At 37.7% G+C, this 26443-nt stretch overlaps 1 protein-coding gene across 1 annotated transcript in view; it reads left to right on the plus strand.

Annotated features, from left to right (window-relative positions):
* PLXDC2 (plexin domain containing 2) overlaps positions 1-26443 on the plus strand; it is a gene marked incomplete at its 5' end in the record, with an annotated part of 277865 nt that overhangs the window by 114798 nt on the left and 136624 nt on the right. Inside the window, one exon of the mRNA XM_082309994.1 lies at positions 11850-12061. Coding sequence (XP_082166120.1) covers positions 11850-12061 — 212 coding nt within the window. The remainder of the gene's footprint in view (positions 1-11849; positions 12062-26443) is intronic.

Here is a 26443-nt window from a genome sequence, read left to right on the forward strand (position 1 = left end):
TTGGGAGAAGAGAAAGGCAATATTCTATACTCCATATATCGGGCAGTCCAATTACACATTTGCTAGATAATTGCATTGCTTTGACAAGTTTCAAGATCGATGCAATATTTTCTCTTCTGTTTCCCCAGTATCTCTGCCAGTTTTCAAATGGATTATTTCTTTTCTGTCAAACAAAGAATGTCTTTCTATCATTCATATCTCTAACTGGGTTAATTCTTATTTTTATGTCTCTGTTTCTTCATAGGCTTAATACAGCTGTTCTTTGACTCTAAATACATATCTACAACAATTCCTCCTTAATGTACAATTTATTTAGTTTTTTGTTCCCACTTCAAGTCTAGCAATGCAGATTTTGTGCCAGAGCTTAAGAACAGTCTCTGCTCTAATTTCCTCCCATTAGCGTGCTAGAAACATGATGTTTTTCTCCAACAGATCTCCTGATGAAGCTAAATTGAGAATTTTTCCTGAAAAGAAGCTGAAGACATTTAGACCCATTTTAATTTCAGTGACAAATTTAATCTTCATTTGATAAGGCAGAAAATAGTTTGCCCCTGCACAGTAACAGAGAGTCTGGAAGAAATAAACAATGGCATTTCAGTAACAAAGTAGTACATAGCTATTATCTAGTGCTTGTCATCAGTAACACAGAATATGTTTAACAGAAAAAGCCAGTATCATTATCTGCATCTTACAGATAGCAAAAGGGAAGCATTCATTGAGCTATTATGCAAAAATACTACAAAAATTAAGTAACCCAGGTTTTCACAGTACATTTTTGGTTCCTTTTATAGAATCAGTCTCTATACCATATATATTTACTATAGTTACTTAGTTTTCTCTTGTGCTTCCTGGAAAGTTGAAAGGTTCTGACTTCTCTAGTGGCTGGTCTTACAGAGGGCCTGTGGTACTGACTTACTGCATCGGGCCAGATCAGAGCCCTTATTGTTTAAAATCACTATTATGTTTTCAAAAGTCCTGAAAACACCTACTTCATGCATATGAATGAAAATGGAAGGCAATAGATCTTCTTTTTTTAAAGTTTTGTACAATTTTTTTGGAACAAAAGATACAGAAATGGGGGAACTGGGTAAATATATAGAGAAATTTAAGTTGAACAGCAATTGTGGGTTGAGGGCAACGAGACATTGAAAAAAGCTTCAAGCTATTCTTTTAGAAAAATTATCATTGTCATGTCTTGACCATCCCATCTCTACAGAAAAAGCCTTAAGAATAAAACACAGTAAGCATAATTGAGTGTATCTGTAAAGCCAAGAAAATTAGATGAAAAATATTTTGAGAATTTTGAAGTACTGACATTAAATGTATTTCTCAGTCATTGCTGACCTAAACATGTAACCCCACCACATAAGCCCAGTGAGACCATCTTTATTTTTCCTGACCCTTGGAGCAGCTCCATGTTTGAACATGCCAATTTACTACTTTTACTTTTTGCGGTATGTTTTATGAAAACCCTGTCTTGATACCACAGTGTAGTGAGTTCTGGCACTAAGCCTTTACTTTTTATTAAATTAATTCATAAATTCCACAAATGATCAATCTATTTACTTGTAGCTGGCATAATCCTTTAAAATCCTGAATCACTGTTGCTCTAGGAAACCTTTGTGTGCAAAAAATGAAAGAAGATATAAAATTTCCTTATTTAATCCATAATGAAAATGAAGGGGTTTGAATTTTAAGTTCTGTCTGAAATCACTTTGTGCATTTTAGCATTGAACTGAAGGAAAGTCCAAGTTATGTCTCCACAAACAGTTGTAAATTTTAACCTTCCCATCTTCGAAAACTTTCCTTTACCAGCACAGTGGAAGAAAAGTCATGCGGTTTTTTTCTTCAGCTTTTATAATGTCACATACTATTGCATTCCCCACTACACATTTCTGGGCAACGGCAATTGCTTGTTCATTTTCCAGTTTTCCAAATCCTGAGCTCTGTGAAACATCTAATACTGCAAACCATTTCCTTTCTATTCCTGTGAGGGGGGCAGAGCGAACTGAGGACACAGCAGGAAAAATGTGTCATATTTTCAGTTGCGCTGGGGCTACATTGCATGATCTGCCTTGTTTGAAGGTGTTCAGGTTGGTTTGAGTTCTGAGGGGTGCCACTCTTTATGGAGGCTGTATTTTCACCCACTGCCACAGACTCAGTAAGAAATGAGTTAGGAGTGAGTAAGGGACTTAGGAGTTTGTCCCTATTTGCAGACAAGCTTGTTAAAAGGTGATTACAGTCTGTTGGGTGCTCCTGCCAAGGGAGGAGAGGAAAACCTTGGTCTGTGTGCCTGTCAGTGTTTGTTGTACCCAATGAGGTTTTATGCCACCTTTCTTCTCTTATTTCCACTGCACCGGGTTGCTCAGATTTTAATCTGTGCCTGCAAGGTGGTGTTGCGTATATATGCATGTATGCGTATCTCCACTTTATTGATATGTGAGCTTTGTTTTCCTGTCTGTATATCTTTGCTTGAGCCACCAAATCCAGCGTGGTTGCCTTTGGTGTGAATGCTGACATTGATCCCTGTGCCTGACTTGAAGTCAGCCTGACAGGGCTACCCAGGAAGCCAATTACCCTCTGATGCCGCTCCAGCACCAGTGAGTGACAGGCCTGTGAAGAGCTAACCAATGTTGTCTTGGCCAGAGCGGTGTCCCTGGAATTGCTGCTCTGTGCCTCTGCAGACTACAAAAAGTCTAGTGCTGTCTGTGCTAATCCATTTTTCAAGCAATGGGCTTGCAACTCTCTTAGCCCCTGGATTTTCCTCAGGCTGAGAATGAAGATAACCCTTCTACCAAAGTTGCATTTGCCATTGACTGCTGGAAAGGGCATAAATTAGCCAAGCTAACACAGTTTGGCACATCCCAGATATTTGCTCCCTTCTCCCTCGACAAGTCATGCAAAAGGAGTTCCAAACTTATGCTGCAGTTCAAATTATGAATGACCATTTCATTTTTGTATGTTTTTTCTCCGCTGCCCAGAAACAGAAGTTAGTCCTAACGATGTGACTGCAAAATTGTCCATCTAACTTTTTAACTCCATTTTTATCATCTACATGTCTGTGCACATTGGTGCATGTCTTCTAGCTGAATGGATTGCTTGCTGGTTCTGGTTAAGCCTGAATCTAGATGAGAAGCTGACCTGTGATGGGGCTGGCATCCTTGGGTTGTTCTAGTGGAGAGGTTTGCTGGATCCTTCAGGAAAAAGAAAGATGCTTTCAAATTGGAACTGTGAGGTGGACACATTGGAGATGCTAGTGTCCGATGTTGGCAATTGTACTGTAATCCAGCTATTGACTAGGAAAAAGCCTTTATAAACTTCTGTCCAATGTGTTTAAATAAGGTACAGTTGGTATTAGTATTCTCTGGGAAACCTTTGAATCTAGGTTGGAAAAGCAAGAATTTGCATATAAATAGAATATTACAGAGAGACCTCCATTTCTCTTAGCAGGACAATTTTTTGTTGAATTCTTTATTTTTTGCTGCTTTTCACACAAATAATTTTGTGGCTTAGTGAGGCTTTGTGATATAGTGAAGTTTGGACAGAAGATGCATAAATTACATATGAACGAACGTTTTGACACTATTGCTACAATGCTTAATCAGAAAACTTCAGGTGATTTAAAACATGTTGGCTTCCTGCTTTTCTATGCTGTAGTTTGATAGTCCACAAGAAAATACAATTATGAATATTTTGAGTTGCGTGCCAGCAGCATAAGAACATTACAGATATTCTTCCTTTTGCTTTCCATGGAAACTTAGTATGTGATAAATATTCACCGAGGTACACTTGGGTGTCTGCATTGCTAATAATTATTGGAAGTGCTACTGGGAATGTGGACATGAAACCTATTTGTGTGGTGTGCAAACATTAAGCGATGTTAATCATGCTGATTATGGGCAGCTGAAAGTAAAAGGCCAGAAGGAAGAATCCCAGCACTGTTCAATGTATCAGGAAGCACCTCTTTTCTGCTAGTCAGGTATGATTAGGAGAGTCAGGCTTCCCTTCTAAAATGCAAAATTGTGTGCTGGAAAGAAGGAGAGGAAAACAAGAACTAGGAAGTATTCCTTTGAGTAGGCTTAAATTTACAACCCTGGTAGGAAATTTTTAGGGATCTCCAGCTGAAAAAAAGGTTGAAGGCCAGCGTTAATAAATGATTGTATAGTAAAGACCAAAGCTATGTGAAGAGAAGCTGTACTGAAGTTACAACAGCTGAGACAAGCAACACTTAAGGAGAAATAAAACTCTTTACTTTCCCATTTTTCAATTGAAGAAACTTATTTCAGTTTTGCATTGTATACTGAGTTTAGATAGGTACTAATAGCAAGGTTTTGGATCTTTTCATGCGTTCCATGAGGTCCAGCTCTCTCTCTGACCTGATCCACCCGAAAGCTCTGGAAAATATCATATCAGTAACAGTACATCTGTGGAGTTTTAAATTAAATCAGAACCACACAATTCTGGCTTTTCTGTTTTTTTTTTTTAATAGGGATGCTGAGTAGTACTCAAATTGAATTTGCCATGGCTGGGTATCTAACCCTATTAGAGCTTCTTCTTTTGTAAGGAAAGGCTAAACCAGAATCAATTACATCTTCATTTTCTGTGGTTTACTTTCAGAGCAATTTTGTCTCCCTGTCTCAGAAAGTGGAGGGTTGCAATAAAGGATTATACTCTGCATTGTTAGCATAAACATAATTGTGTTTTTGCTGTTCCAAAAGTAATACAAAAGGTTTCCGCCTGCGGGATGCAGATGTGCATGAGACATGCAAGAGCCTAGTAGGTGTGAATTGTTACATGCCTTCCACTTCTGTTACCATTGGCGTTCCCTAGACTCTTGTCACTGTTTAAACCTCAGTTGTGAAAGCAACTTAAAACCATCTAGATTGTGTATATTAAAAAAAAAATTAAGCACATCAAATGAAAACACATCTTTTTTTTCCTTTTTAAATCTTCTTCTTACTGTAATGGCTTCAAAATCTTGATACTGGATAGGTTTCTGATGATGACTAATATCACTGTTTACTGACCAAAACTCTGTCTCCTTTCTTTTATTACCCAGTAGTTTCAAGACTGCAAGCCTTCTTTGAGGCATGAGTTGTCTTTTTTTTTTTTTTTTTTTTGGTTCTGCATGTATCGAGTTAGCAATAAACTTAGGTCCTGGTCCCCAAGTGGAACTGACAGGAAGAGCAGCAAAACAACTCCATAATACATTATAAAGCTATAATCAGATTGCTTATAAATTCAATGTGCATTTTAAATTATTGTGCTTATGTAGCTGGAGAGTATGAGAGAGGCTGGAATTAGACAATATTTCCTCAGTGTTGAGGTAGCTAATCAAAGTTACAGTATTGTTACCAGTGGACTCGGACTCCTGACTTTACCAATACCACTGTAATTTACCAGTATGATTACATAAATAATTGCAAAATCAAACTAAATCACACAATTAAAAAAAAACAAACAAACCTGCAGCAGTTATAGTTGTGACAAAGATAAAGTTCTAGAAGTATGGTAATATCATAGAATGCTTTGGGATGGAAGGGACCTTTAAAGGTCGTCTAGTCCAACCCTGCTGCAAGGGGCAGGGACATCTTCAACTAGATCAGGTTGCTCAGAGCCCCATCCAGCCTGGCCTTGAATGTTTCCAAGTATGGGGCATCTACCATCTCTCTGGGCAACCCATTCCAATGTTTCACCACCCTCTTCATGAAAATTTTTTTCCTTGTGTAACATGCTCTTTGGGACCACTTGTAGCAGTGAAAAATAATTACTGAATAGGAAGAGGTTGCAAAGGAAAAAGTCTGAATTCATATTGTTGAAAAAATGCATGTGTAAGGAAATTACCAGTTATTTCCCTGCCATAGTACATATTATTATTGATACTAACTCTATTAGACACAAGTCTTAGTAGCTATTTATTGTATAATTGCAAGAAAAACATGCATCAAGATGGTGTTATTATTTCAGACATTATTTGTTGTTCTGAGCATACAATTCAACATCAGTAGTTTCAGTACTGTGATCATAATCTGCTATCATTCAGTATTTTATTATTGTTAACCTCTGACTCCCTTTGCAGGCCACACAAATTATCATCCTCTGTTTGGTGAAAATAGAATCATCCTAAGCATCATTCTCACAGATAATATTAAAATTCTTTTAGCAGTCTCAGCCAAGTTTTAAAAGAAAATGTCAGGGTGTGGTCTTTTGCTGTTTTTAAATCATGATCCAAATTGACACAGCTGTTTGTGTGCTAATTGTCACTGCGGGATAGTTTTTACAAATCATGTTATTTATGAGTTTGTTAAGAAATTTATCCTATTGTTATCATGGACATATTGAAAGTCAAACATATCTGTTATTTGTTTCCTAAATTAAGGTCAGAAAGATGAAATTGGTCCTAGTCCCATGAATCAGGTACAGTAGAAAAAGAAGTCTGTATAGTGTTGAGCCATTCATAGGCAGAGATAATTTATACTGGAAATTCTTCTTCTTATGAAAAGTATGATTGATTTTGCTGTGATATTGGGCATTCAGTATATGACCACTCTACTTGGAGAATCCTTTAAAGGAACATTTATGTTTTGAAGAGTCTATCACTTCATGGATCCAGTATTCATATCTTCCACCAACATTTGTTGATTTCTCATATTTACTAATAAAATGGTCATAGTAGAAATAAAGATTCATGAGACAGGCTATAGAAAGTTACTTAAATTAAAGGAGTATGATGGCATTTTCAGTTCCTTGAGGAATAAATTTGATTTTGCTGGCATTTGGGCTGTGGCAGATTTAGAAAGATGATGCTATATCTCACAAGCAATCTGTTGAATAGAGGTTTAAATATGTGTGTATTTCTGTGCTTTCAAAAAAAAGTCTTGTTGATTATGGTGCATTTATGACATTAGTCAAATTTCAGAGTTGGCCTAAATATGTGCAATCATGAAATGTAATTAACACATATTTTTCAGAAATGCAATTCTGAAATTCTGATGTGCTGAAACATTCCACAAATCTCTGTTTGATCTCATGGAAAAGGGGAAAAACCAAAAACAGTTGAATGAGTGGTAGATGATTTACCTATTTGGCTTTTTTGTTTCAAAATAGGGTTTCTTTCCTCTTTAATTGCGTTGCTGTCCATAAAATTTTGAATGTTTCTTTTTCTTGTAAAGTGAGAGCTAGATCTTCATTCTAAATAAAGCTTTATGCAGACCAGATTCCCCTACTAAATGAGAGATGTCTTACCTCTCAAGCTCTGCTGTGTCATTTTAGTTTTATTTACTTAGAATTTTTACCTTTTAGTTTGTGGGCAGACTTGGCAAAGCAGAGAACCTGTGCCCTCACCGTAGTCAGGCGGCCTCTCCCCTTTCTGCAAATCTTTCTTATAGATATAGCCAAATCCACACTCCCAATCTGTAAGAGCTGCCTGCATAATTCACAATATTGAAGTAGACAAACTTCGCTATGTATTCCGTTGTTGTCCACCAGCAACAGAGACACCTCAAAAGTCAGGTCCTGATGTACAAGAAGATACAGGTTTCGGTCATGTATCCTCCATCAGGTTAGCTTAATACAGTTTAAAAGCTTGTTTAGTAATTGTAAAATGCAAGCTAAAATAGACAAAATGCTGTTATCTGGGTGTTGTTTAGGTTGTTCAGGCAATAGATGCCAAAATCTTTTAAAAAGTCTTTTTCCTGTGAGCATGTAAACCTGTACAGAAGGAAATTTGAAGCACCTGTCTTAGATGTGAGCAAAAGTGAGCCTGTCTGTAAGTTTCACCCATTCCCCTTCCCCAGTTTCCTCTCTAAATATTCTGCATAAGTCCTTCCAGTTTGTGTGAATGTTGCCCCTGTTCCCTGAAAGCCTTTGGTGGTAATTCTGATCAATCACATCAGCGACGAAGGGCTGAACTGACCAACTGCGACAAGAGTTTCTGAATTTGCCAACAGTCCGTCATTAACTCCAAATCATCTCAGAGCAGTGAAAGCTTTTTATAGATTTTTTTCCCACACCCCCACCCCACTGCCTTTCTAGCTTTATTCAACAGGGAGTTGAAATCTTAAATTTTAACTTAACCCAAAGCAGAAAGGAGCTGCAGACATAATGATTTTCATTGCTAATTTTATGAAAACTTCAATGACAAGAGCTGAAAGATCAGACCAAAACACTAGCTTAATTACATATTCATTGGAAAGTCCGGTAGTCTATTTTCACTGCTTCCAAAATACTACAGTACAATATCACTCTACAGACCTTCACACTGAGGTGTTTGCATGCCAGTGACAGGACTATGGATAACGCTCTTGTGGTTTGCATATAAAAATATCAGTTGGAAACTGTAGTTCCAATTTTAACTGATTTGAAGGCTTGTTGTACTTCTGAGTCTCTGTTCATACAGGTTGAACAAGTTGCAACTCATCTATGTTTGCCAATATTATGATTTTATTATTAATCAGATATTACAGCATTTGGCTGCTTTCCAATTGATTTGAATGACATGTTCTCCTTCAGTGTTAATTAGGTGTGAGCTCCAAGATCTAAAAGATAAGAGTATAATACTTTGGCACATTTCCTCTAAAATGCCTTTTATATGATTTATTAGCTACACAGAGATTTCAACCAGAAACATGAAATAGTTCTAACTTGTAAAGTATTGGAATTTTAGGTCTCTGAATGCTTTTTCTTCATGAGCTGCCTGCGTTTAGAACTTGAAAATTAATTTATCTAACCATTATCTGAGAATTTATATATTTCAGTGATATTTACATAAAAGGAAAACACCCTGTTCAGCTCATTTAAAAAAAAAAAAAAAAAATCTTGTTTGTCACTTTCTCAGCATTAGAGATCTGTTGGGATAAACCAGAGACACCACACAGGGTCAGAGCTGGTCTGGCCAAGACCATCATCTCTCTCTCTCTCCATCCCCAGTAGCTTAAGGAAAAGGTTTAAGGAAGGAGGAAGCTCACCATAAATTTCTCTCTTTATTCCCTGAAAACACATCCAGATTTTATCTCACATTGTAGCTTCAGTATCCCCACTCTGCCAGTCCAGGACAGTTAACTAGTCTAGTGGTAACACTGGTAGAAGCTTTCACGGATAATAGTGAAAAAAGCCCCCAAAGACTAGTTTTAAACTGAAAACATTATCAGTTCATGCTTTTAGTTCTTGGTACTATTAAATTTGGAAGGATATAATGCATTCTGAATACAGTTAGATGATTATAAAGCTTCCTTATGTCAGTGTATCTTGTACCTGTAAAATAATATTTATGAGTGTAATGGCAGTAATGATATGGTTTAGAACATTTTCTGTTTCAACAGAAAAATCACATAATTAAAACAGTTGAAAGAGGATAAAAGTTGTGCATTGACAACATCAAAGATTTCTTTGGCCCATGCCAAATTTTGCAGATGCCATGATGTAATTATACTGTAAAAGAAAATTATGGAGAAAAATGTGTAGACTTTCCAATCCAGTGGAAATAGCTGAACGTGCTTATCTTCTTCTTCTCTCCAGCACTACATTATTATTATTTTAAGAGGTAGTTTATGTTACAACACCTTAAAGCTTAGAAACCACATTCATTTCTGTTCAAGATGTTGGAGAGCAAAGTATAATTTCTTTCCTTTAGAGATGAGGCTCAGCCTGAGGTGAATAGCATTTAAGACCCCCTCCTAACTTTTGCATTTTCTGTTTGCTAATTTCAGTGATTGCCTCAACGTGTTGATTGTTGACCATAAAATGAGGAGGCTGCAGTGGGTGTGCGAAATGAGAGTAAATATACTTTTTGCCTCTCTGAATGTGGGTTTTGAGCCACCAAGGGCAGTCAGGGAAGATGCTTGAGAAGAAGGGAGTGGGGTCCTGCAGACATGTAGCTCTGCACTGTGACCCCCATTTGTAGGTGTCTAATGCTCCCTGTGCCTCGCAGCAAGTGTCGAGGTGTCTTAGTGCTGCAGGCCCAGCTGGGGCAGGAGGGCAAGCATTGCCTCCACAGATCCAGCCTCAGCCGTTGCATATCACAGACAGAAAGTGCCTATTTGCAATTGTATCTGAGAAGTTTGCCGTGTCTGTCAGCTTTCTGATGCCCTTATCTCCATAACACCATGGTGAGTGCCTCCAAGCTGAAGCGGAGAGGGCAGCTTTGAATAGATTTTGATAAGGACCACAGAGGAATAAATCCGTTCATCTGCTGAGCTGTCCCTCTGCATCTGGCAACTGTTTGCCTGATAAAACAGGGAGCACAGTGGCAATTTGTTGAAGACAAGTGTTCTAAGGCTTTTAAGAAATGCAAGGAAACAGGTTTCAAAAAGCCACCAATTAAAAGAAAAGAAGTCTGATTACTTGGGGTCTGAGGAAAGTTATGGTCCGAGATTGCTTATTTTGCATCTCTATTAAATTCTGATTTCTCTGGGTGACAAAGCACCTTCAGCTCACGTTAATTTCAGTGTGGTTGAGAGTGATCAAATAGCTTAGGAAATAAGTCTAGTAGATTTTGGGGAATTTGATCAAAAAATGGAATCACACAGAGCCTAAATTGTTTTAGATACTGTTTCTGTACTGTAACTTTTTCTGCTCTGTCAAGAACAATGTCTGGCAGATTCTCCTATATCCATGACTCCTATACCTGTTCCTGCTATGATGCAGTAAAATCTTACTTCTTATTTAAACCTTTGATAGGTAATTTTCAATTTTTCCATCTCTTCTGTACCTAGACCACATATGGGATGTTTAGTAAGGACCTCAGAAGTGGTGCCTTTCTTTGCTCAGAAGCTTCTGCCAAACAGAAGCAATGGAAATATTTCTACAAATAATTTATTTACCAGTCTATCCTTTCTCTCAGTATTTTCCTCTTACTTTGCCACTTCTCTTAAGAGTTTCTTTGGAACCTTGTGGTCCTGTTTTTTGAACAAGATCCCCTTCTTCCTGGCACACAGAAAGGACAGAGCACCCCTCTACTTCTCCTTTTAGACCCAAAGACAGTATGAAAAGCATATCTGATTTTTAGTGCAAAATATGCAAAATTACTCTAACCCCTCTTGATGGTGTTAACTGAAATCAATTAACAAAAAATACTTTGATTGGCTTTTGGATTGGGCAAACTGGAAACTACTGAAGAATTTATGGTTTTATCTTGGTGATAGTTTTACTAGCATGAAAAAGTTGTGAATTAGCATGAATAAAGTCCAAAAGGAATATGTAAAACACACCACCCAACTGCTCACCCTTTGCAGGGGACATAGTGGGTGTCTGAAGACTTCACACATCATTTGCATTTATCACGTATGTAATGGGGCAGCTTTATTTTTACACTGGAACAGATGTTTATGGGAATTTCATGCCTCTCATAATGTTTATTTGGCTGCCTTTCACCATAGCTTCCAGGCTCTTTCTATGTCAAATCAGTAGCAAAAGCTATGTCCATACCAGTGTTTCTCTGCCTCTTCTGCTTTATTTTTTGTTAGATGATTGACTGATTTTTTTTTTTCTTAGACCTATTTTATTTTGAAAAGTGACACCTATGGATAGGCACAGGCATGTATCAAAGTTACAAATGTTACAGGAAAAACTTTCCCTAGACATAAAATAAGCAGAAAAATAAAACATTTGGGATGTTTAGAGGAGTCTACAAAGCTTAGTCCAAATTCTTGAGTTTTGTAGAAGTATAATATGCTATTTCTTCTTTTAAACTCTTACGCTGTTGTAGAAGCTTTATCTGAGATATAATTGGCTCTGCTATAGAGTGGTTCAAAGCATTTATTGAAGTATTATTATTCTTAGGTTTTCAGTTACGATTAGTAAACCTAAGTTCCACTCACTTGTTATCTTGTTCTTTTTTTTTTGTCAAACAGGTGTGTTTTATGAAGTTGTTCAGAGCTTCCCTCGAATGGAGGAAAATGTGCGAGTGGATTCACATGTAAACAGCCACAGGTGGAGAAGACACTCAGAGTCTCTCAAATCAGTCGACACCAACAGAGCTAGCATAGGGCAGGATTCCTCTGAGCCAGGGGGTTTCACAGACCTGCTGCTTGAAGAGGGACATGACAACACCACCCAGATTGAGGTAGAAATTCATTCCATCTATTTTTTTTATTCAATTTCTTATCTTTTGGGGTAAGTAAAAAATGAAGACATTTACTTCAGTGACTCAAACATTGATAGGGGAAGAGAACCTCATGGTCTTTGTATTTCTGACTCTGTCAGCACATGGAAGCCAACTTTTTTTTCCTGTCCTGGGGCTGGAGCCTGTCCTGTCTAACTTTTGAAGACAGTCTCTTGAGGATGTCTGTCTCTCTGCTGGAAAACAGTTATGGGAAGTCCCATGTTGTAGCAGTTCTTGCTGGAGAACTGGAAAATGAAGTAGTATTAAAAGAGTACAATAAAATGTAATTATTTCTTAAAAGTTTGAGTAAACACCTCCATTTGTGAGATTTTGCCTGGTCTTTATGGAGAGTGATATCCAGACATGAAGGGGAAAAGGCCCTAGAGAAGTAAGAGTAAGAAATTGGAAAAAATTCCAGGTTGGTCATTAAAAGAATTTTCTCATACTATTTGATTGTTGATCTTCCAAAGAAGAATAACATGGATAAAATCTATCTAAATGAAATCTGGGGACATTCTCTCTCTGTTCTATGGTTTCAGTCAACCTCTAATTGCTTATTTAAAAAGCTTAAACTTAAGATTGTCCTCATATGGACATAATGTAAATCCAAGTGAGCACCACTTCTGTCTTTAAAGCTGCTCTCAGTTTTGAGTAGTGTAGGGAGAGCAGAAGTTGACCATGGTGTTATGCTGTGATTGATTGGTGCAAGATGTCTCCACCTGTCATGATTTGTGGCAATTCTGCTATTTTATCTTAGTGGTTCTACATAAACACACTGGCTGAACTGATTTTGTCTTTATACACAGATAGCAAGTGTTAATATTATAATTACTGGTTTTTTGATGTTTTGGGGTTTTTTTAAGTATTAGGCTTGGGGTTTTTCGTATTAATAAAATCTACATCCTATTTTTCAGTAAAATACAGACTGAAATAAGCTATGCTTAACATTTTCAGTCTTCATATTCTGCTTCCAAAGCAACAGTGCTATTTATTTTTCAGTTCTGAGGAGCTCACTCAGACAAACAAAACAGCTTTCAGATTTTGGGTTGTTACCTTAGACAATAACAAAAGCAAAGCAATATAAAACCCATCTGTAGAGACAATGGTGTCTCTACAGCATGAGTCAAAAAATAATAATGCTTTCTGAGAGGTGTGTTTTGTGTTTGTTGTTTTCTAATCTTCCCAGTTTGCACAGTACTAATTATGCTTCCTTTTGCATAAACATGGAAGTCACTTTTTGGTACATTATATTTTTTGAATTACACGTTGACTGTATTATTTGATTTTTTTTGCCCCCTGTCATCCCCGTCTGGCCATACTTGTAGCAGTTCACTTAGGCGTGACACAGATGGATCCTTCTTCTAATTATTTTAGAAGGTGAAGTGGAAGATGTCTCAAATACAGGAAAGTTCGTGTAGCTGATCTTTCCATGGCTTACCAGTAGATCCCCATGCAGTGTCTCCATTCAGTTCAGTTCCAAGCTCTTATGAAGCAAAATGGGTCAGAGCTCCTGCTCTGGAAAAAAATGAACGCTTGCAAATGGACGTACGTAGAATGATATTTTTCCAGGGCCATCTTTCCTGACAGATTAATGGCATTATGGTGTCTTAACCTCAAAAGTACATCACCCTTACTAAGCTTATTGAATTCAGGGTTTGTGTTCTGTTGCAGCCCTCTTTCTAAAGTCTTCCTAGCACAATAAGATAACTGAGTTGTGGTTTTACACATTATCGGATTCCATTGTAAATCCCTACTACAACACACAGGCATTTTACAAAAAAAACTTGTTGCCCAGCTTTGTAGGGGAGGTAAAGAGTACAACAGATATTCACAGCAGAAGAATCCGTATGTCGCAAAATCTTCTGCAGCTTGGGAGCTTATCGGTAGTGCGGGAGAGCATATTGATTTTTGAAACCCTTCTTCTGTGTGTGTTGCAGTTCTTGCTGAAGAAAATCCAGAGAATGAGTACTACCTGCCACTCATATTTAATGACACTACAGAATTACATCTCTCCATCACAGATACTGTTTCTCTCTGAAGTATTTGCTTGGGCTTGCCATGCAAATGTGGAAGACTTATTTTACTGGAAGGCTAACAGTGCTGAACATATCTTTAATTTTCACTTGATATTGTTTTCCATTCTTCATTATAATGATGAGTTTGCTTTCTATCCAGCTTTAAAAAAAACAAACCAAAACAAACAACTACACCCCCCTCCAAAAAACAACAACAAAAAACAAACAAACAAAAAAACCCCAAAAAAAACCCCAAACAAAAAAAGCCAAGGGCAAAAGGGAAAGCAGTATGCAGAAATTTCTGCACACTTTAAAAATAACTTTAAATGTTTCCTGTGTTATTAAATCTATGGTCCTAATATGGAAAATAATAAAATCAACCTGTGTGGAGCATAGCTTAGTTCCACTGGCTTTTCTTGGTATTTTAAGATATGAGACTTTTCATTCATGTTTTTCCATTGGAGTTACTGGGAGTTGTTCTGTAACTTCACAGCAGGACCATCCTGGGTCTCTCATCGGCCCTAATCCATAGGCAGTTTTAAGATCAACTTGAGAGGAATCTGAAGTTCAGGCCTTCATAAACAGCTGTAGAAAGTGCATTGTAAATCAGTGTATCACATCTTCACAGTAGCCAGGGTGCACCCATTCCTATATGTAGGAAAGATGATAATGGCCAGATTCTCTTTAGAGATAATGTCACTCTGGTCCAAGAGCTGGAGCAGTGCAGCCACTAGAGACTCCAGGACATTTGCTGTCTCTCTTCACAGCTCTGTTTTGCTTCCTCCATTTGTTTGGCACTGTGATTCAGGACAGAACTTGGGCAAAACGATGGACACATTCAGGTGTTTTTTTAAAAAAGATGTTCTCTTGAACTGGACTTTCTGGAAGTTGAACTGCATCGCAGAGACTAGCAGAAGCAGTGCCTATAGCCATTTGATGTGCAGCACCTTCAGAAATGAGCAGGGCCTTGGGAAGGAGAAGGCAAGACCTCCAAGTCCCATTGTGTTGATGGAGAATATGAATTTTATGGTCCACAGGTGCAGTGTTGTGGCAGGACAAACCCACAAAGCTAGAGATGCCAAGCAAAAGGCAAAGGACGGGAAGAACAGGTTTCTGCCGCAAGCCAGATCTATGCGTGTAGCATTTGTGATCTTTCTGGAGAGCTGATAGCAAGCTGGAGATTATAGGGTAAAATCAACGTATAACAAATACTTATCATAAACACTGCATAAAACAGTATGAGAATCTTGAAAATATTCCTCTTTTCTCCTAGGTTAGTAGGGATATTATAATGTGCCAGTTAAGGACTAGAATGTGGTAAACACAAAAAGGTTCTCAAGGGCGGAGGCTGGTCCCATTTTCTTTATTTGCAATTGGTACTTTAGAACCCAAATACAGAGGAGGGAGAACATGTAAGTCTCTGGGGCCATACTTCCTAAGTAGTTTATGGTTTCATTCCCAGTATATAACATAGCCAGAGAGAGTGAGCAAGGTCTGAAGACGCACAGGTGTAAAAAGGGTGAGATCCCATCTTGTACAGATGGGCACAAATTTTACCATCCTAGAGAAATTCCCAAAGCAGATAGCCTTGGGACAGGTGGAAAAATAGGTTGTCAGCAGTCCAAATTAACTGCAAGGTAAACCCTAAAAAGACAGTAGTGATGCAGTGCGACTGAATTGGCTTCTTGGCTTCATGGCAAATAAAAGCATAAAAGAGTCTGCCTTTGAAGACAGGATCATCCATGGCTAAGGCATATCTTGGAGAAATGTCAAGAGATGACTTTTTTTTTTTCTTAAGACATATTATTAGTATAGTCTAACTTTCATGTTCTTTTCATGGTTTTATCGGTAGATTGGCTTTCCATTTGGTAATTAAGGATTTAACCTTTTGCCTTCCTGGGGTGGGGGGGGTTTGTTCTAAAAGATGGTCACTTCATAGTGCTTAAGGAGAACTCAAATGAATTTGAAGTTTTTCTTCCCAAGGGTCACAAAGCCGAACATTAAAGTCTTCTACATGGAATAACTTCGGGGTTGTCAGAAGCTGAAGTGTTTCCCACTAAGCTAGAGGAGTGGTTTTTGGAGTTTGGAAGCATCAGAATTGCATCCCATATGCACTAACTAACCAGTGCTCAGGACTGGCCAGTGCAAAGGCAGCCTCCATGGTCCTGTGAGTGCCAGTCTGAGAGGGAAAAGGTGTACCACACTATAGTTACAGGGACCTCAAAGACAGGGGTTATTGTGGGGCATATTTGAGAAAGCAGGTGGGACATTCAAAACTGAAGTGCCATTTATATCAAGAGTTTTTCTTGCTAAAGTGTTTGTTTCTTAAATTTCTGGGATTTCACAATCTTATAATTTCAAGTCTAGCCGTCCTTTTCTCTCTCTCTCTCTCTCTCTCTCTCCCCCTTTTTCTCTTTTTTTTTTTTTTTTAACCCCTGCCTCCCATCTTTCTTGGGACTCTGCATTCCAGTCTTGGGGGTCAGGGTTGGTTTTTGGTCTTTTGTTTGTTGACTAATCTACTGCTTTTGTTTATTGTGGTCAGGACATTCAGAAGTACCTTTTATTTAGAATAAATAGAGACTAGGAAATGCAATGTGTAGGGTGGAATTTGTTGCTGCAAACACTATAAGTCCTTGAAAAAACAATAGGTGTGAAAATACTTTGTAATGAATGCGTCTAGTTTGGCATGTCTTCTTTCAAGCAAGGAGAAAAACAGGATAAATATACTACCTTCCTTCGCATAATCTCATAAAATAAATGTATGCTCTATAATAACTCACTGTTATTAAGTAAATGACTTTACATGTATTAATATTGTTAAAATAAACTCAGGTTCATGGCCATGGTATGACTGACCCTTCTGTTGATCCCCAAAGCGCTGTAGCCGTAAAGGTAATGAAGGCAGGTAGCAGACGTTCTTGTTGCCTGTTGCTCTTTTGCATTTACTGGAAAAGGAACTGATCCCCGAAACACATCTAGTATGGATGTTGGGTCTCCCATATCTGCCACTACAGTATCCACAAATGCATTCCTGTTCTGCCACAGTGCTTGCTAATGTAGGCATGGCCACTGAACACGGCTTAATAATGCATTAATATAGAATTGTGCATTATACAGATGTTGCATAATAATTTTTCCATAGTTTGAAATGTGTGTAATTTTTCAAGTGAGATCCTGTGATTATGGCTGTGTAGAGCTCTGTACAGAGGTGATTCTCCTTTTGTATTTATAATTTTTGTCTCTTTATCCCAGATCTTCTGTAAAGCAGCTCCAGCTGCAGGCTTTATAGAAGATTTCTAGGCAACTTGCTAGGTCCTTTGTTTCACCATTCTCTGTCCCTGGTCCTTGTGACTGCTTAAGTCTCAGTGAACAGTACAACACTGAAAAGTAAAATACAGAGAAATTGAAATGGCGCAGTCCCTAATATATAGCTTGCACTGGCATTAACAGAAGATGACAAACTTTCCAAAATAACTTTGGGACATGTGAATTACTTTTGAATTTGTTGCCACTGTATAGAGATACTACATCAAAACAAGAGTCTTTCACAAACTTCCAATATCAAAATGAAATCCAGCAATAAAATAATAGATTAAATCATAGTCAGGCTTGAGCTTGAGTGCAGCCATGCTAACAGTAAGGTTTTATTGCTTTGCACCATGAAAAGAGTGAGAAAAACATAATATTTTATATGAAGTCTTAGAACAGAATGAACGATTGCAACTGCATGACAGGAAAAGATTCAGTTCCAAGTAAGAAACAGCATGCTGAGCATGCTAAGTCAAATCAAACTTGACTGTATCTTACTTTCTCCACTCCTCCCAACATAGTACTTGTGAGCATAGAAAATTGTGGCTATTTCAGTGCAAGCAAATTTATTTTTTAGGTAGTGAAGTGATTCATTTATTCCTGTGGATCTCACTGGTATCTCCTGCTGTATATTGCTTTTAACCAAAATAGAGTCATTGCTAACTGAAGACACTCTTCTTTCCTTTTCTCTCCTTTCTTTAGTTTCTCTAGGTGTTGTTTGAAATGTAAATTTTAGCAATTCCTGTTCTTTACATCCAGAAAGCGTCTTGCCCCTATCGGAACACCACGGGTGGATTTCCTACTGGCAACAACCTTTTGCTGAATTTTGCATTTTCTCCCAGAGTTTCTGCCCAGAAGAAGGCTTCTCCCTTATCAGTCCCAGTCACTCATGGAAGTGGAGATGTCTGATTCTAACTGGCAAAAACAACAGTAGAGATTGAGTTTTACAGCCCTTGGGATTTGAGAGCAATTACTCTCAGCTGCTGACAGCAGTGTCAGCGTGCCCACTGCTGTGTTCTTACTGTAACTCTGAGCAAGGGAAAAAAATAATGGTTAAGATTAAATTTCACTCAGCTGGACAAACGATAAGGCAGTCCTGTGATTACTGCTCTAATGAGCTGTATTAAAAGTGGAAAAACTTGTCCATGCATAATCGAAACCTCAAAACTAAGCAATATCAGTCACATACTGAGCTGTCAATTTGGCCAAGCCTGCCTCTGTTTTGTTCTGTTTTTTCTTTTTTTTTTTTTTTTTTTCTTCCTTGCCATCTCATCCCAATGCTTTAATGCCAGTTGCATCTGAAGGACTTAGAAATAAAGAGCAGTGTTACTAACACCGTATTCTGAAACCACAGTCCCTCTAAGTTACTAAGAATGTTCTGCATTTAAGAAAAAAATCCTTATTATCATATAAGTTTAATGAGTATTTCTGTTCTCTTTCCTCATCCCAAGCTATGAGAGAGACACGTTTTACTTCTAAATTCTGTTTTCTGACTTGCCATCTCTTAGAACCTTTAATTATCTGTGTAGAGTTGCCAGCTTGTTTAGCTTTTGAATTTATAGTTCAAATATTTTTTTTAAATAGTGTTCGTATCTTCCTTTCCCTTTTGGTGGTCCTCAGCAATGCAAGAGTGAATTCCATAGACAACATTTTTGATATACTAATTCAGTGTAAGAAAATCAGGGATGCTGTTGATCTCTGCATCATGATGAAATCCTTTTTTAATGCATAGTCACATTTTAATGTGGAGTATAAAGTATCAAAGTAATGCATATTCAGTACAAAGGTTTAACCAGATTTTAGGTTTTTAGTTTTTATTTGAATTAAAGTATTTGACATATAACTGAGGAGGAATGAAGCTTTGTAGAATATAGATTTTTCACTGGAGTTGGCTGATTCATTAGAGAGCAAAAGAGCAGTACTTCAGTTCTGAAATCTGTATTTGCAAAAAGCCATGAAAAAAAAAAAAACTAAAAAAAATAAAGAGACAATCAGTTTTATCTTTTATACCTGCTTTCTAATGTTGCTTCATTTTGGGGACAGATCATAAACTATCTTATTGAGCTGAAATAATATTGAGCTCTTGCCTAAAACAAGGGAAACGGCAATTTTTGTTCTAAGATCGTTTTAAGTTCTGAGTGAAGAAATCCACTTTAACTGATTTAATTACATAGCTGCAGCTTACCTGGTCTACTTGCAAAATCTTTATCATAATAAAAGTTGCATTCATACTTATTTTTAATTTTAGGGAAGTATAGTTGTTTCTTGTTCACAGTTAATAATTACTACATCATGTGATTTTTGGGGTGTATTTAAAGGATTAATTCAAGAGAGGGAGGGAAAATTTGGGCTCCTCCTGTAGGCTTGCAAGTATTTTTCTCAATCTTTGATTAACCTTTGGTCATTTAGTATAGTTGAAGCTTAACTGACATTTCCAGGGCTAAACCCACTGTGACTAAAAAATGTGTTTTTACGGTTGAAGGTAGTATTACATCAGGTTCTCTGCCATTTCAGACCTTATCTTATGTTGCTTTAGACCGTTTCATGTTCAGTTGTATTTAAAACAAAGTTGTCTTGCTGATTTTAAGCCAGTGTAACTTAAGCCCAGAAGTCTCTGTTTGGATGTGTGCTGTTCACAGCTCTCTTGTTTCCATAACATTCTAGAGGATTAAACAAGCATCCCATATGATTCCTCTCCACTGCACGTCATTAAACTGTGAAAGCTCTGGAGCTCATTGACACTGAATGTTGCAGATGCCAAAACTTACAAAATTAGACAAATTCATGGAATAGAAATTTGTCAAGGATTATTAAACACAAAGGGAGTTCCTGAAGAGCAGATCACTAGAACCTAGAAAAAATGGGGAATTACCACTGTTTGCCCTGGGTCCTTTACTCTTCCTAGGCATCATTCCCAGTCAGTTCTGGGGACCAGACTAAAAGGATGTTTGGCCTAAGAGAGCACAGCTGTTCTTGTGCTCTTATTGGTATCCACTCACTAAATTAATTTAAATGTCATATTATTGTTTTCATAGTTAGCAGCTTGAAAGTTACAACAGAGATTTAGGATGTACTGTCTTGGGATATGCTGGAGTTGCACTGAAACCATCATGGATACATCTTTTGCTTTTCTATGTAGCAGAATATTTAGATGTGATTTTTTTTTTTTTTTTTTTTTTTTGGTAAGAGAGCTAAAATTTGCTGTTAAATGATATAGTAATTGAAGGCTAAGATGTATAGGATTTTCTTGCTGTGTTTCTACATGACTTCTATTACACTCCTTTCTGAAAAGGCTGTTATTGCTATTTTAAAATGTTTTTATTCACACTTTTCAAGATTTTTGCTTAGAAAATTACCTTGTTACTTTGGAGATGATAGAGATGGAGAATGTAATTTATTTTCAGAAAAATCAAGTCTCCTTTTTTCAAATGGAGTAAAGGGAAAAAAATGTTCCTTATTTCTTCATGTGATGTTAGGGAAAGTATTTGATCTTTCTCAAAAAACAAGCTGCTTCAGATGACATCCTAAGTCAAATTAAAATTTCTGTAAATTATTGCTAAATCCCATACTTAACTGATTATTTTTAATAGCTATAAAGAAGAGCCAGAAAGTGAATTGATTTGGAAGCAGCACCAGTCATTAGTGCTCTATTCTTACTAAATCACACGAAGCACTATGTCACTTGCAACTAGAATTAGAATCTGGGACAATCATTAATTTACTCACTTTTTTCCACTTGTCCAGCTGAGTTTTCCACCAGTGATGTCACACTTTCTAGCTGGCCAGCACACTGATATATCACTGTCTTGTTTTCTTTCAGGTTTTAAGTTGCAAAATGGTAAACTAGACAAAAGCCTTATATATCTTTTTGTATTGAATTTATTAATTGCTTACTTAAATCAAGGTAATCTCGACACTTGCACTGGGTCTTACTACAGTCTTCAGCTGGGCTGAATTCATTACCAGCTCTGCAAGAAGTGTTGTAGCAAAGAGCTTGTCAACGTTTCATTATTCTCAATCTAAACTCAAGGGGTGATGGTTCTACTAATAACTCAGATATAGCTGAAAAAGAAAAAGGCGAAGACCGGAGGTGAGATTCATTCTGTGTCTTTTAAACTTGGGGCGGGAGGGGGGAATTAAAAACAAGTTTTCCCACTCCTGAGTAAGGGAATTCACAGTTCTCTGTGGTAGTCCCGAGTTCATTTCCACATGCTTAGCTATGTTGGCACACAAGGGATTTAATTCAACATGTTGATGATAATAAATTTTTATAGCAAGGAAGGAGACAGGGGATTCAGAATTTAATGGAATTTGCCTTTGAATTTTCTTGACGATTTTACATTTCCATATCCCTCTTCATCTCCAAGTTCCTAAAGACCATCACAATTATTCCAGAATCACTGAACTCAATGACTGAAAAGAGCTATGAGCGGTATCAACAATAGACCTTGTACTTTCTTTCTGAATTAATTATTTCAGTCATACATGCTTCAACCCTTGCTTGCAGAAGTTGGCTGAAAACAGATTCAGCTGGTGAAAGCTGACTATTAGTGTGGCCATGAAGACTGGGAAGGTCTCTTCTTTCCAGCCACTTTCTTTCTGACCCTCCTAATCATGTTCACCCTGCAGTGTCCTCATGGAGGAGACTTGTATTGATCCAGTCATGAAAAAGCAGAGGATGATGCTCATTTAAACCCATGCAAAACAAACAGCCCTAGCTAATTTAATAGCACACAGCAAGTTGTACGTAGCTGGTTTGGAGCAGGGCCTGAGGGTGAATACGTTACTGAGTTGTTAGTGCAGGGGAATTTGGGTAGGTAAGTAAAAAGTTGTTACACTAAGCCACATAATTCCAGTTTGGACAACACCCATCCTTAGGGATAGATTTTCAAAGCTGTAGGAATCCTGCTGACATTGATGGATTACTCTGTGCCACTCTGAAAATCTTTCATGTTTTTGTAATATGGGAGAGTCAATTATCTGTTATCCCAAAACAGTAACAACTTGGCATGTAAGCAGACGGGTACATTGTTTCAGATTTGGTCAGGCACTTCCTTTGACTGTGTGTAAATTTAGTAATTATAACTTGAGAGCTTTCAGCATCTATCAGGAAGTCAATGGCCTGTCTTCACTGTGATTGTGTGAGTTACACAGACTTTTCAAAGAGAATAATAAATGGGGCCAAAGCTTGAAATTCATATCAAGAGGGGGATCAGAGTTAAGAAAGTTCCATTTGTAAAATGTGCATTTGTCCTTCCAAAAATGCCAGCTAAATGCTATCAACTGCTGAAGAAAATGCTGATGAAACACTTTTAATAGCTGTAGTATTTCATACACAGAATAGAAATCAATAAGTAATGAAAATAACAGATTTTTTTGTTTTGTTTTCTTTCTTCTGTAACACTGGTATGCATTCATGTGCAGCATGTCTAGCTTTTCACAAACCATCAGTAAGAAAACAGTATATTTATTTCTAGAACACAAAATTGGCAATGGACAGTCTGCAAAAAATTGCAGTGTGAATAACGAGGAGAAAAACTAAAAGAACAGCAAGCTTTCACAAATTCACCAGACTTTTTAGCGGCACAAGATTTAACAGAAGTAAAGAGGTGTGACAGGGTTACTGGAGGTCCGCTTCATGCATTTGTATCAAGCTGCATGACTTTTCAAGAATTCCTATTAAAATTTTTAAAAAAATGAAAGCATAACTCTCTTAGAGTATTCTTTCTGTAGCCTTAGCAACAAAAGAAGTAGAAAGGGGGAGAAACTGCAGATGGAAATCCTATCTGTCTGATCTCATACAGGTGGAGCAGTAAAATGCCATGAGGGATAAAATGCCATGATCTCTCAGAGGTCCCTTTTGTTCCAGTACTGACAGCAAAACAAGCAGCTTTCTCAGGTTCTTCTGCCTCAGGTAAAGTGTGGATGCCTCTTTCCTGGTGTATGAGAGGAAAAGTGCCTTCTAGTGCTAGAACAAGCATAATGGGGCTCCAAAGTGCTGCCACTGAAGTTAGGCATATCCAGGACTGGGCCAAGTTGTGGCTTCCACACATTAGCAGCCTGGTGGGTGCTCATTTGGGGGTATAGCTGACTGGCTGGCACAGTGGTTTATTGGAAGTTTGGTGAGAATGCTTGTGACATCTTCCTTCCATAGTTATAAGCAAGTGCCCCGAATGTCCTTATTGAAATTGAAACCCCGGTTCTTAAAGTTGTAGAATTGATGACTATGTAGTTGACTGAAATAACAACTTTTTCAACATAATGAAAATTCTCAGGAATAATTAATTCATGTGCTATACAGCTGGACTACAGTTAATTAACATGAGTGAGAAAAAGGGTTGTTCGGGTTTTTTTTCTACAGTAAAAATGGAAATAGAACATTTGATGCTATCAGTTGTTAACAGCGTATAAATGTTGACTTCCTTATGTTAGTATTATCTTCATGGTACATGTCAGGCGTATTACTCCTTCACCTTGGAAATCAAAGTAATTTCTTAAATACAGTGCAGAAGTTTGTTACTTACATAAACGCTCAATAAAGGGTGGTACACATCTGTATACTGCTCTAATAACGTATATGAATTAATTTAAAATACTTGGCTACTGTGGCATTTATGAAAGGCTGGAGTCTGTAGAGGTGGTTTTCTTCTTTAGTTGTAGTTAATATTGAAATTGGAGGTGAAATTCAGCTCCCCAGTTTGGATACCTAAGTAGATGAACTATGTGCAAGTTCTGGCATGTGAGGTAAACTATCCTATCATAAATGATGGAAATTTAAGGTGAAATTCAGTTGCCTAGCTATAGGTATCTGGTATCATTTTACGCACTGTGGTTATACTGAATGGTCTAGGTTTTAGGCACTGTGGTTATACTGAATGATCTGTTGCTCCTCCTGTAGGACAGGGGTCTGCTGTAGGTCCTGGATCATATCTGCAAGTCTCAAATGGCCCTGGGTTCCTCCTATGCTTAGGCATCTCATCCATGGTCAGTACAGGCAGTGTAGTCAAGGAGGATATTCAGTTTGCTCTGAAGTGCACCTGAAAGCTTGCTGAGCTGACAAACCTTCATTGACATCATTTACTAGGTCTGTGGTTCTGATAATGAGAGCTTAGAGACCTAACTCTTATGCAGACAGCTGCACTGAAGTGTCTAACCTGCAAACCGAATACCACCCTGCTCAGCTACCTATTTGTTTATCTAAATCTGAAGTGAAAAGGCTAAGATTTTTTTTTTTTAACAGATATACCAAGAACAAATTATATCAAGCAAAATAATAATGGCTTGTTTCTAGTCAGGGTCAAAATGTTGAGTCTGCCTCACTCCCCAGAACCCCACAAAAAAGAAGATAGATTTGGAATGCAAATAAAATCTCATGTCTTTATCTTTCTCTGTTTTTCAGTGCTCAGAGGGGATATACATGTTTGCCATTACTTTTTTTACTTGAAATTGTGAAAAGACACCCTTCAAATAAAAAGTAATTCTGTAGCACCTTGTGTTTTATATTCTAGTGTCCTGCATTTAGCTGAAAGCCAAAGATGGAAATAAACATTTATAAAACTTTTTCAATTTGAATCACTCTACTCTTAAAGAGCAACATAGAGTTGGAAATTATACACACAAAAAAAAATAACATCTATCAAAAAGAAAATCATGTGTTAGTATAATTTTGAAATATTTGAGAATATTGGATCAACTGGATGCTGCGTTAACTTGAAAGCAGTAGTGCTTTTCAGAGACAGCAGAGGAAGGTTATTATTTTGCAGTTACTCAGACAAGATCAAGATGCTAAGTGCTCAGAGTATCCCCCCTGAAAAGAGCAAGAGTGCAGATCCTGCAGAAAGCTTGTTTGGAGCCTGACGTTATGCCAAGGGAGTGACTTGGGAGCACCTGTCTAGCCAACAGGTACATCATCAAGCATCTTGATTAAATAGGATATCTTATAGTTGTGGCACTTACATTAGAGACCTCTCAAGGGACTTTTTTTTTTTTTTTTGAGCGTGGCTGCAAGATCAGGTAAAGCAGCATTTCTGTGACAAGTCCTTAAGAAATGTGGCTGGTGAGGACAGTTTGTTAAAATTGTACGTAGCATTCTTTTCAGTATTCTTGTATAGAATATCCTGACTGAATTGCTGTTACATATGTATATAGAAAAACACATGTGAACTAAGCAAAATGCATACTTTTTTCAAAGCAAAGAGCAAGCTTTCCAAAGAGCAGTAGAAATCAGGGCTACAGCTTAACCACTTTAATCATCACTATCTTATCCCTCTAAGACATGAATGATAATTTTGAAATTTTGCATATTGATTGTGGATTTCAGCCACTCCTATGTTTTAGTAACTAAAGATTCAAGCATATTGTACATGAGAGCTAAACTAGAAAGTGCTCTGGTTAAATAGACTATCAGTTTTGTTTGCAATCTGTTTAAACTGAGTGTTCTCCAGAGAAGCCATGCTGATTCAGTTTGTCCTTTAATGCTCAGGCTCTGTGATGAGCATGCTGCTGTCTGGCTATACGCTGAACAGCACAGCTTTGGCAAAGACTGGTGCTGAATGAGGTGAACATAGGACACCATTAAAAGCCTCAAATTAGGCTTTATCCCTACAGGTAAAAAGCTACTGCATTAATAAAGTTGTGTTCCTGCCTGTACCAAGTTAATATCAGTTGTATGTGTTCTTACAACTGACTGCCCTACGATTTCAGCTGTGAGCCCTGATGGATCCGTAAGACACAATATTAACTGCTCAGGAACTATACGGCACATACCAGTGAGTGCAGAGGCTGCTAGAAACTACGCCTGCTAACATTAATTCGGTCCTCCAGATCTGTAACACTTTTCATCCCGATTTAGATTTGCCATCTTCCCTCCTCATGTGAGGCCTCCGGGCTGCTGGGTCTTGGTTGCTCTGTTTTCTTCTTGTGTCTTCCAATAGAGAAGGGCTACAGACTGGGAAACAAGGATGAATTACCCATCCCAGCTTCTGAATATGCACCAGAGGAAGAAACAGGCTACGGAGAG

The sequence above is a fragment of the Platalea leucorodia genome, assembly GCF_965183815.1.
Source record: "Platalea leucorodia genome assembly, chromosome: 1".
NCBI lineage: Eukaryota > Metazoa > Chordata > Aves > Pelecaniformes > Threskiornithidae > Platalea > Platalea leucorodia.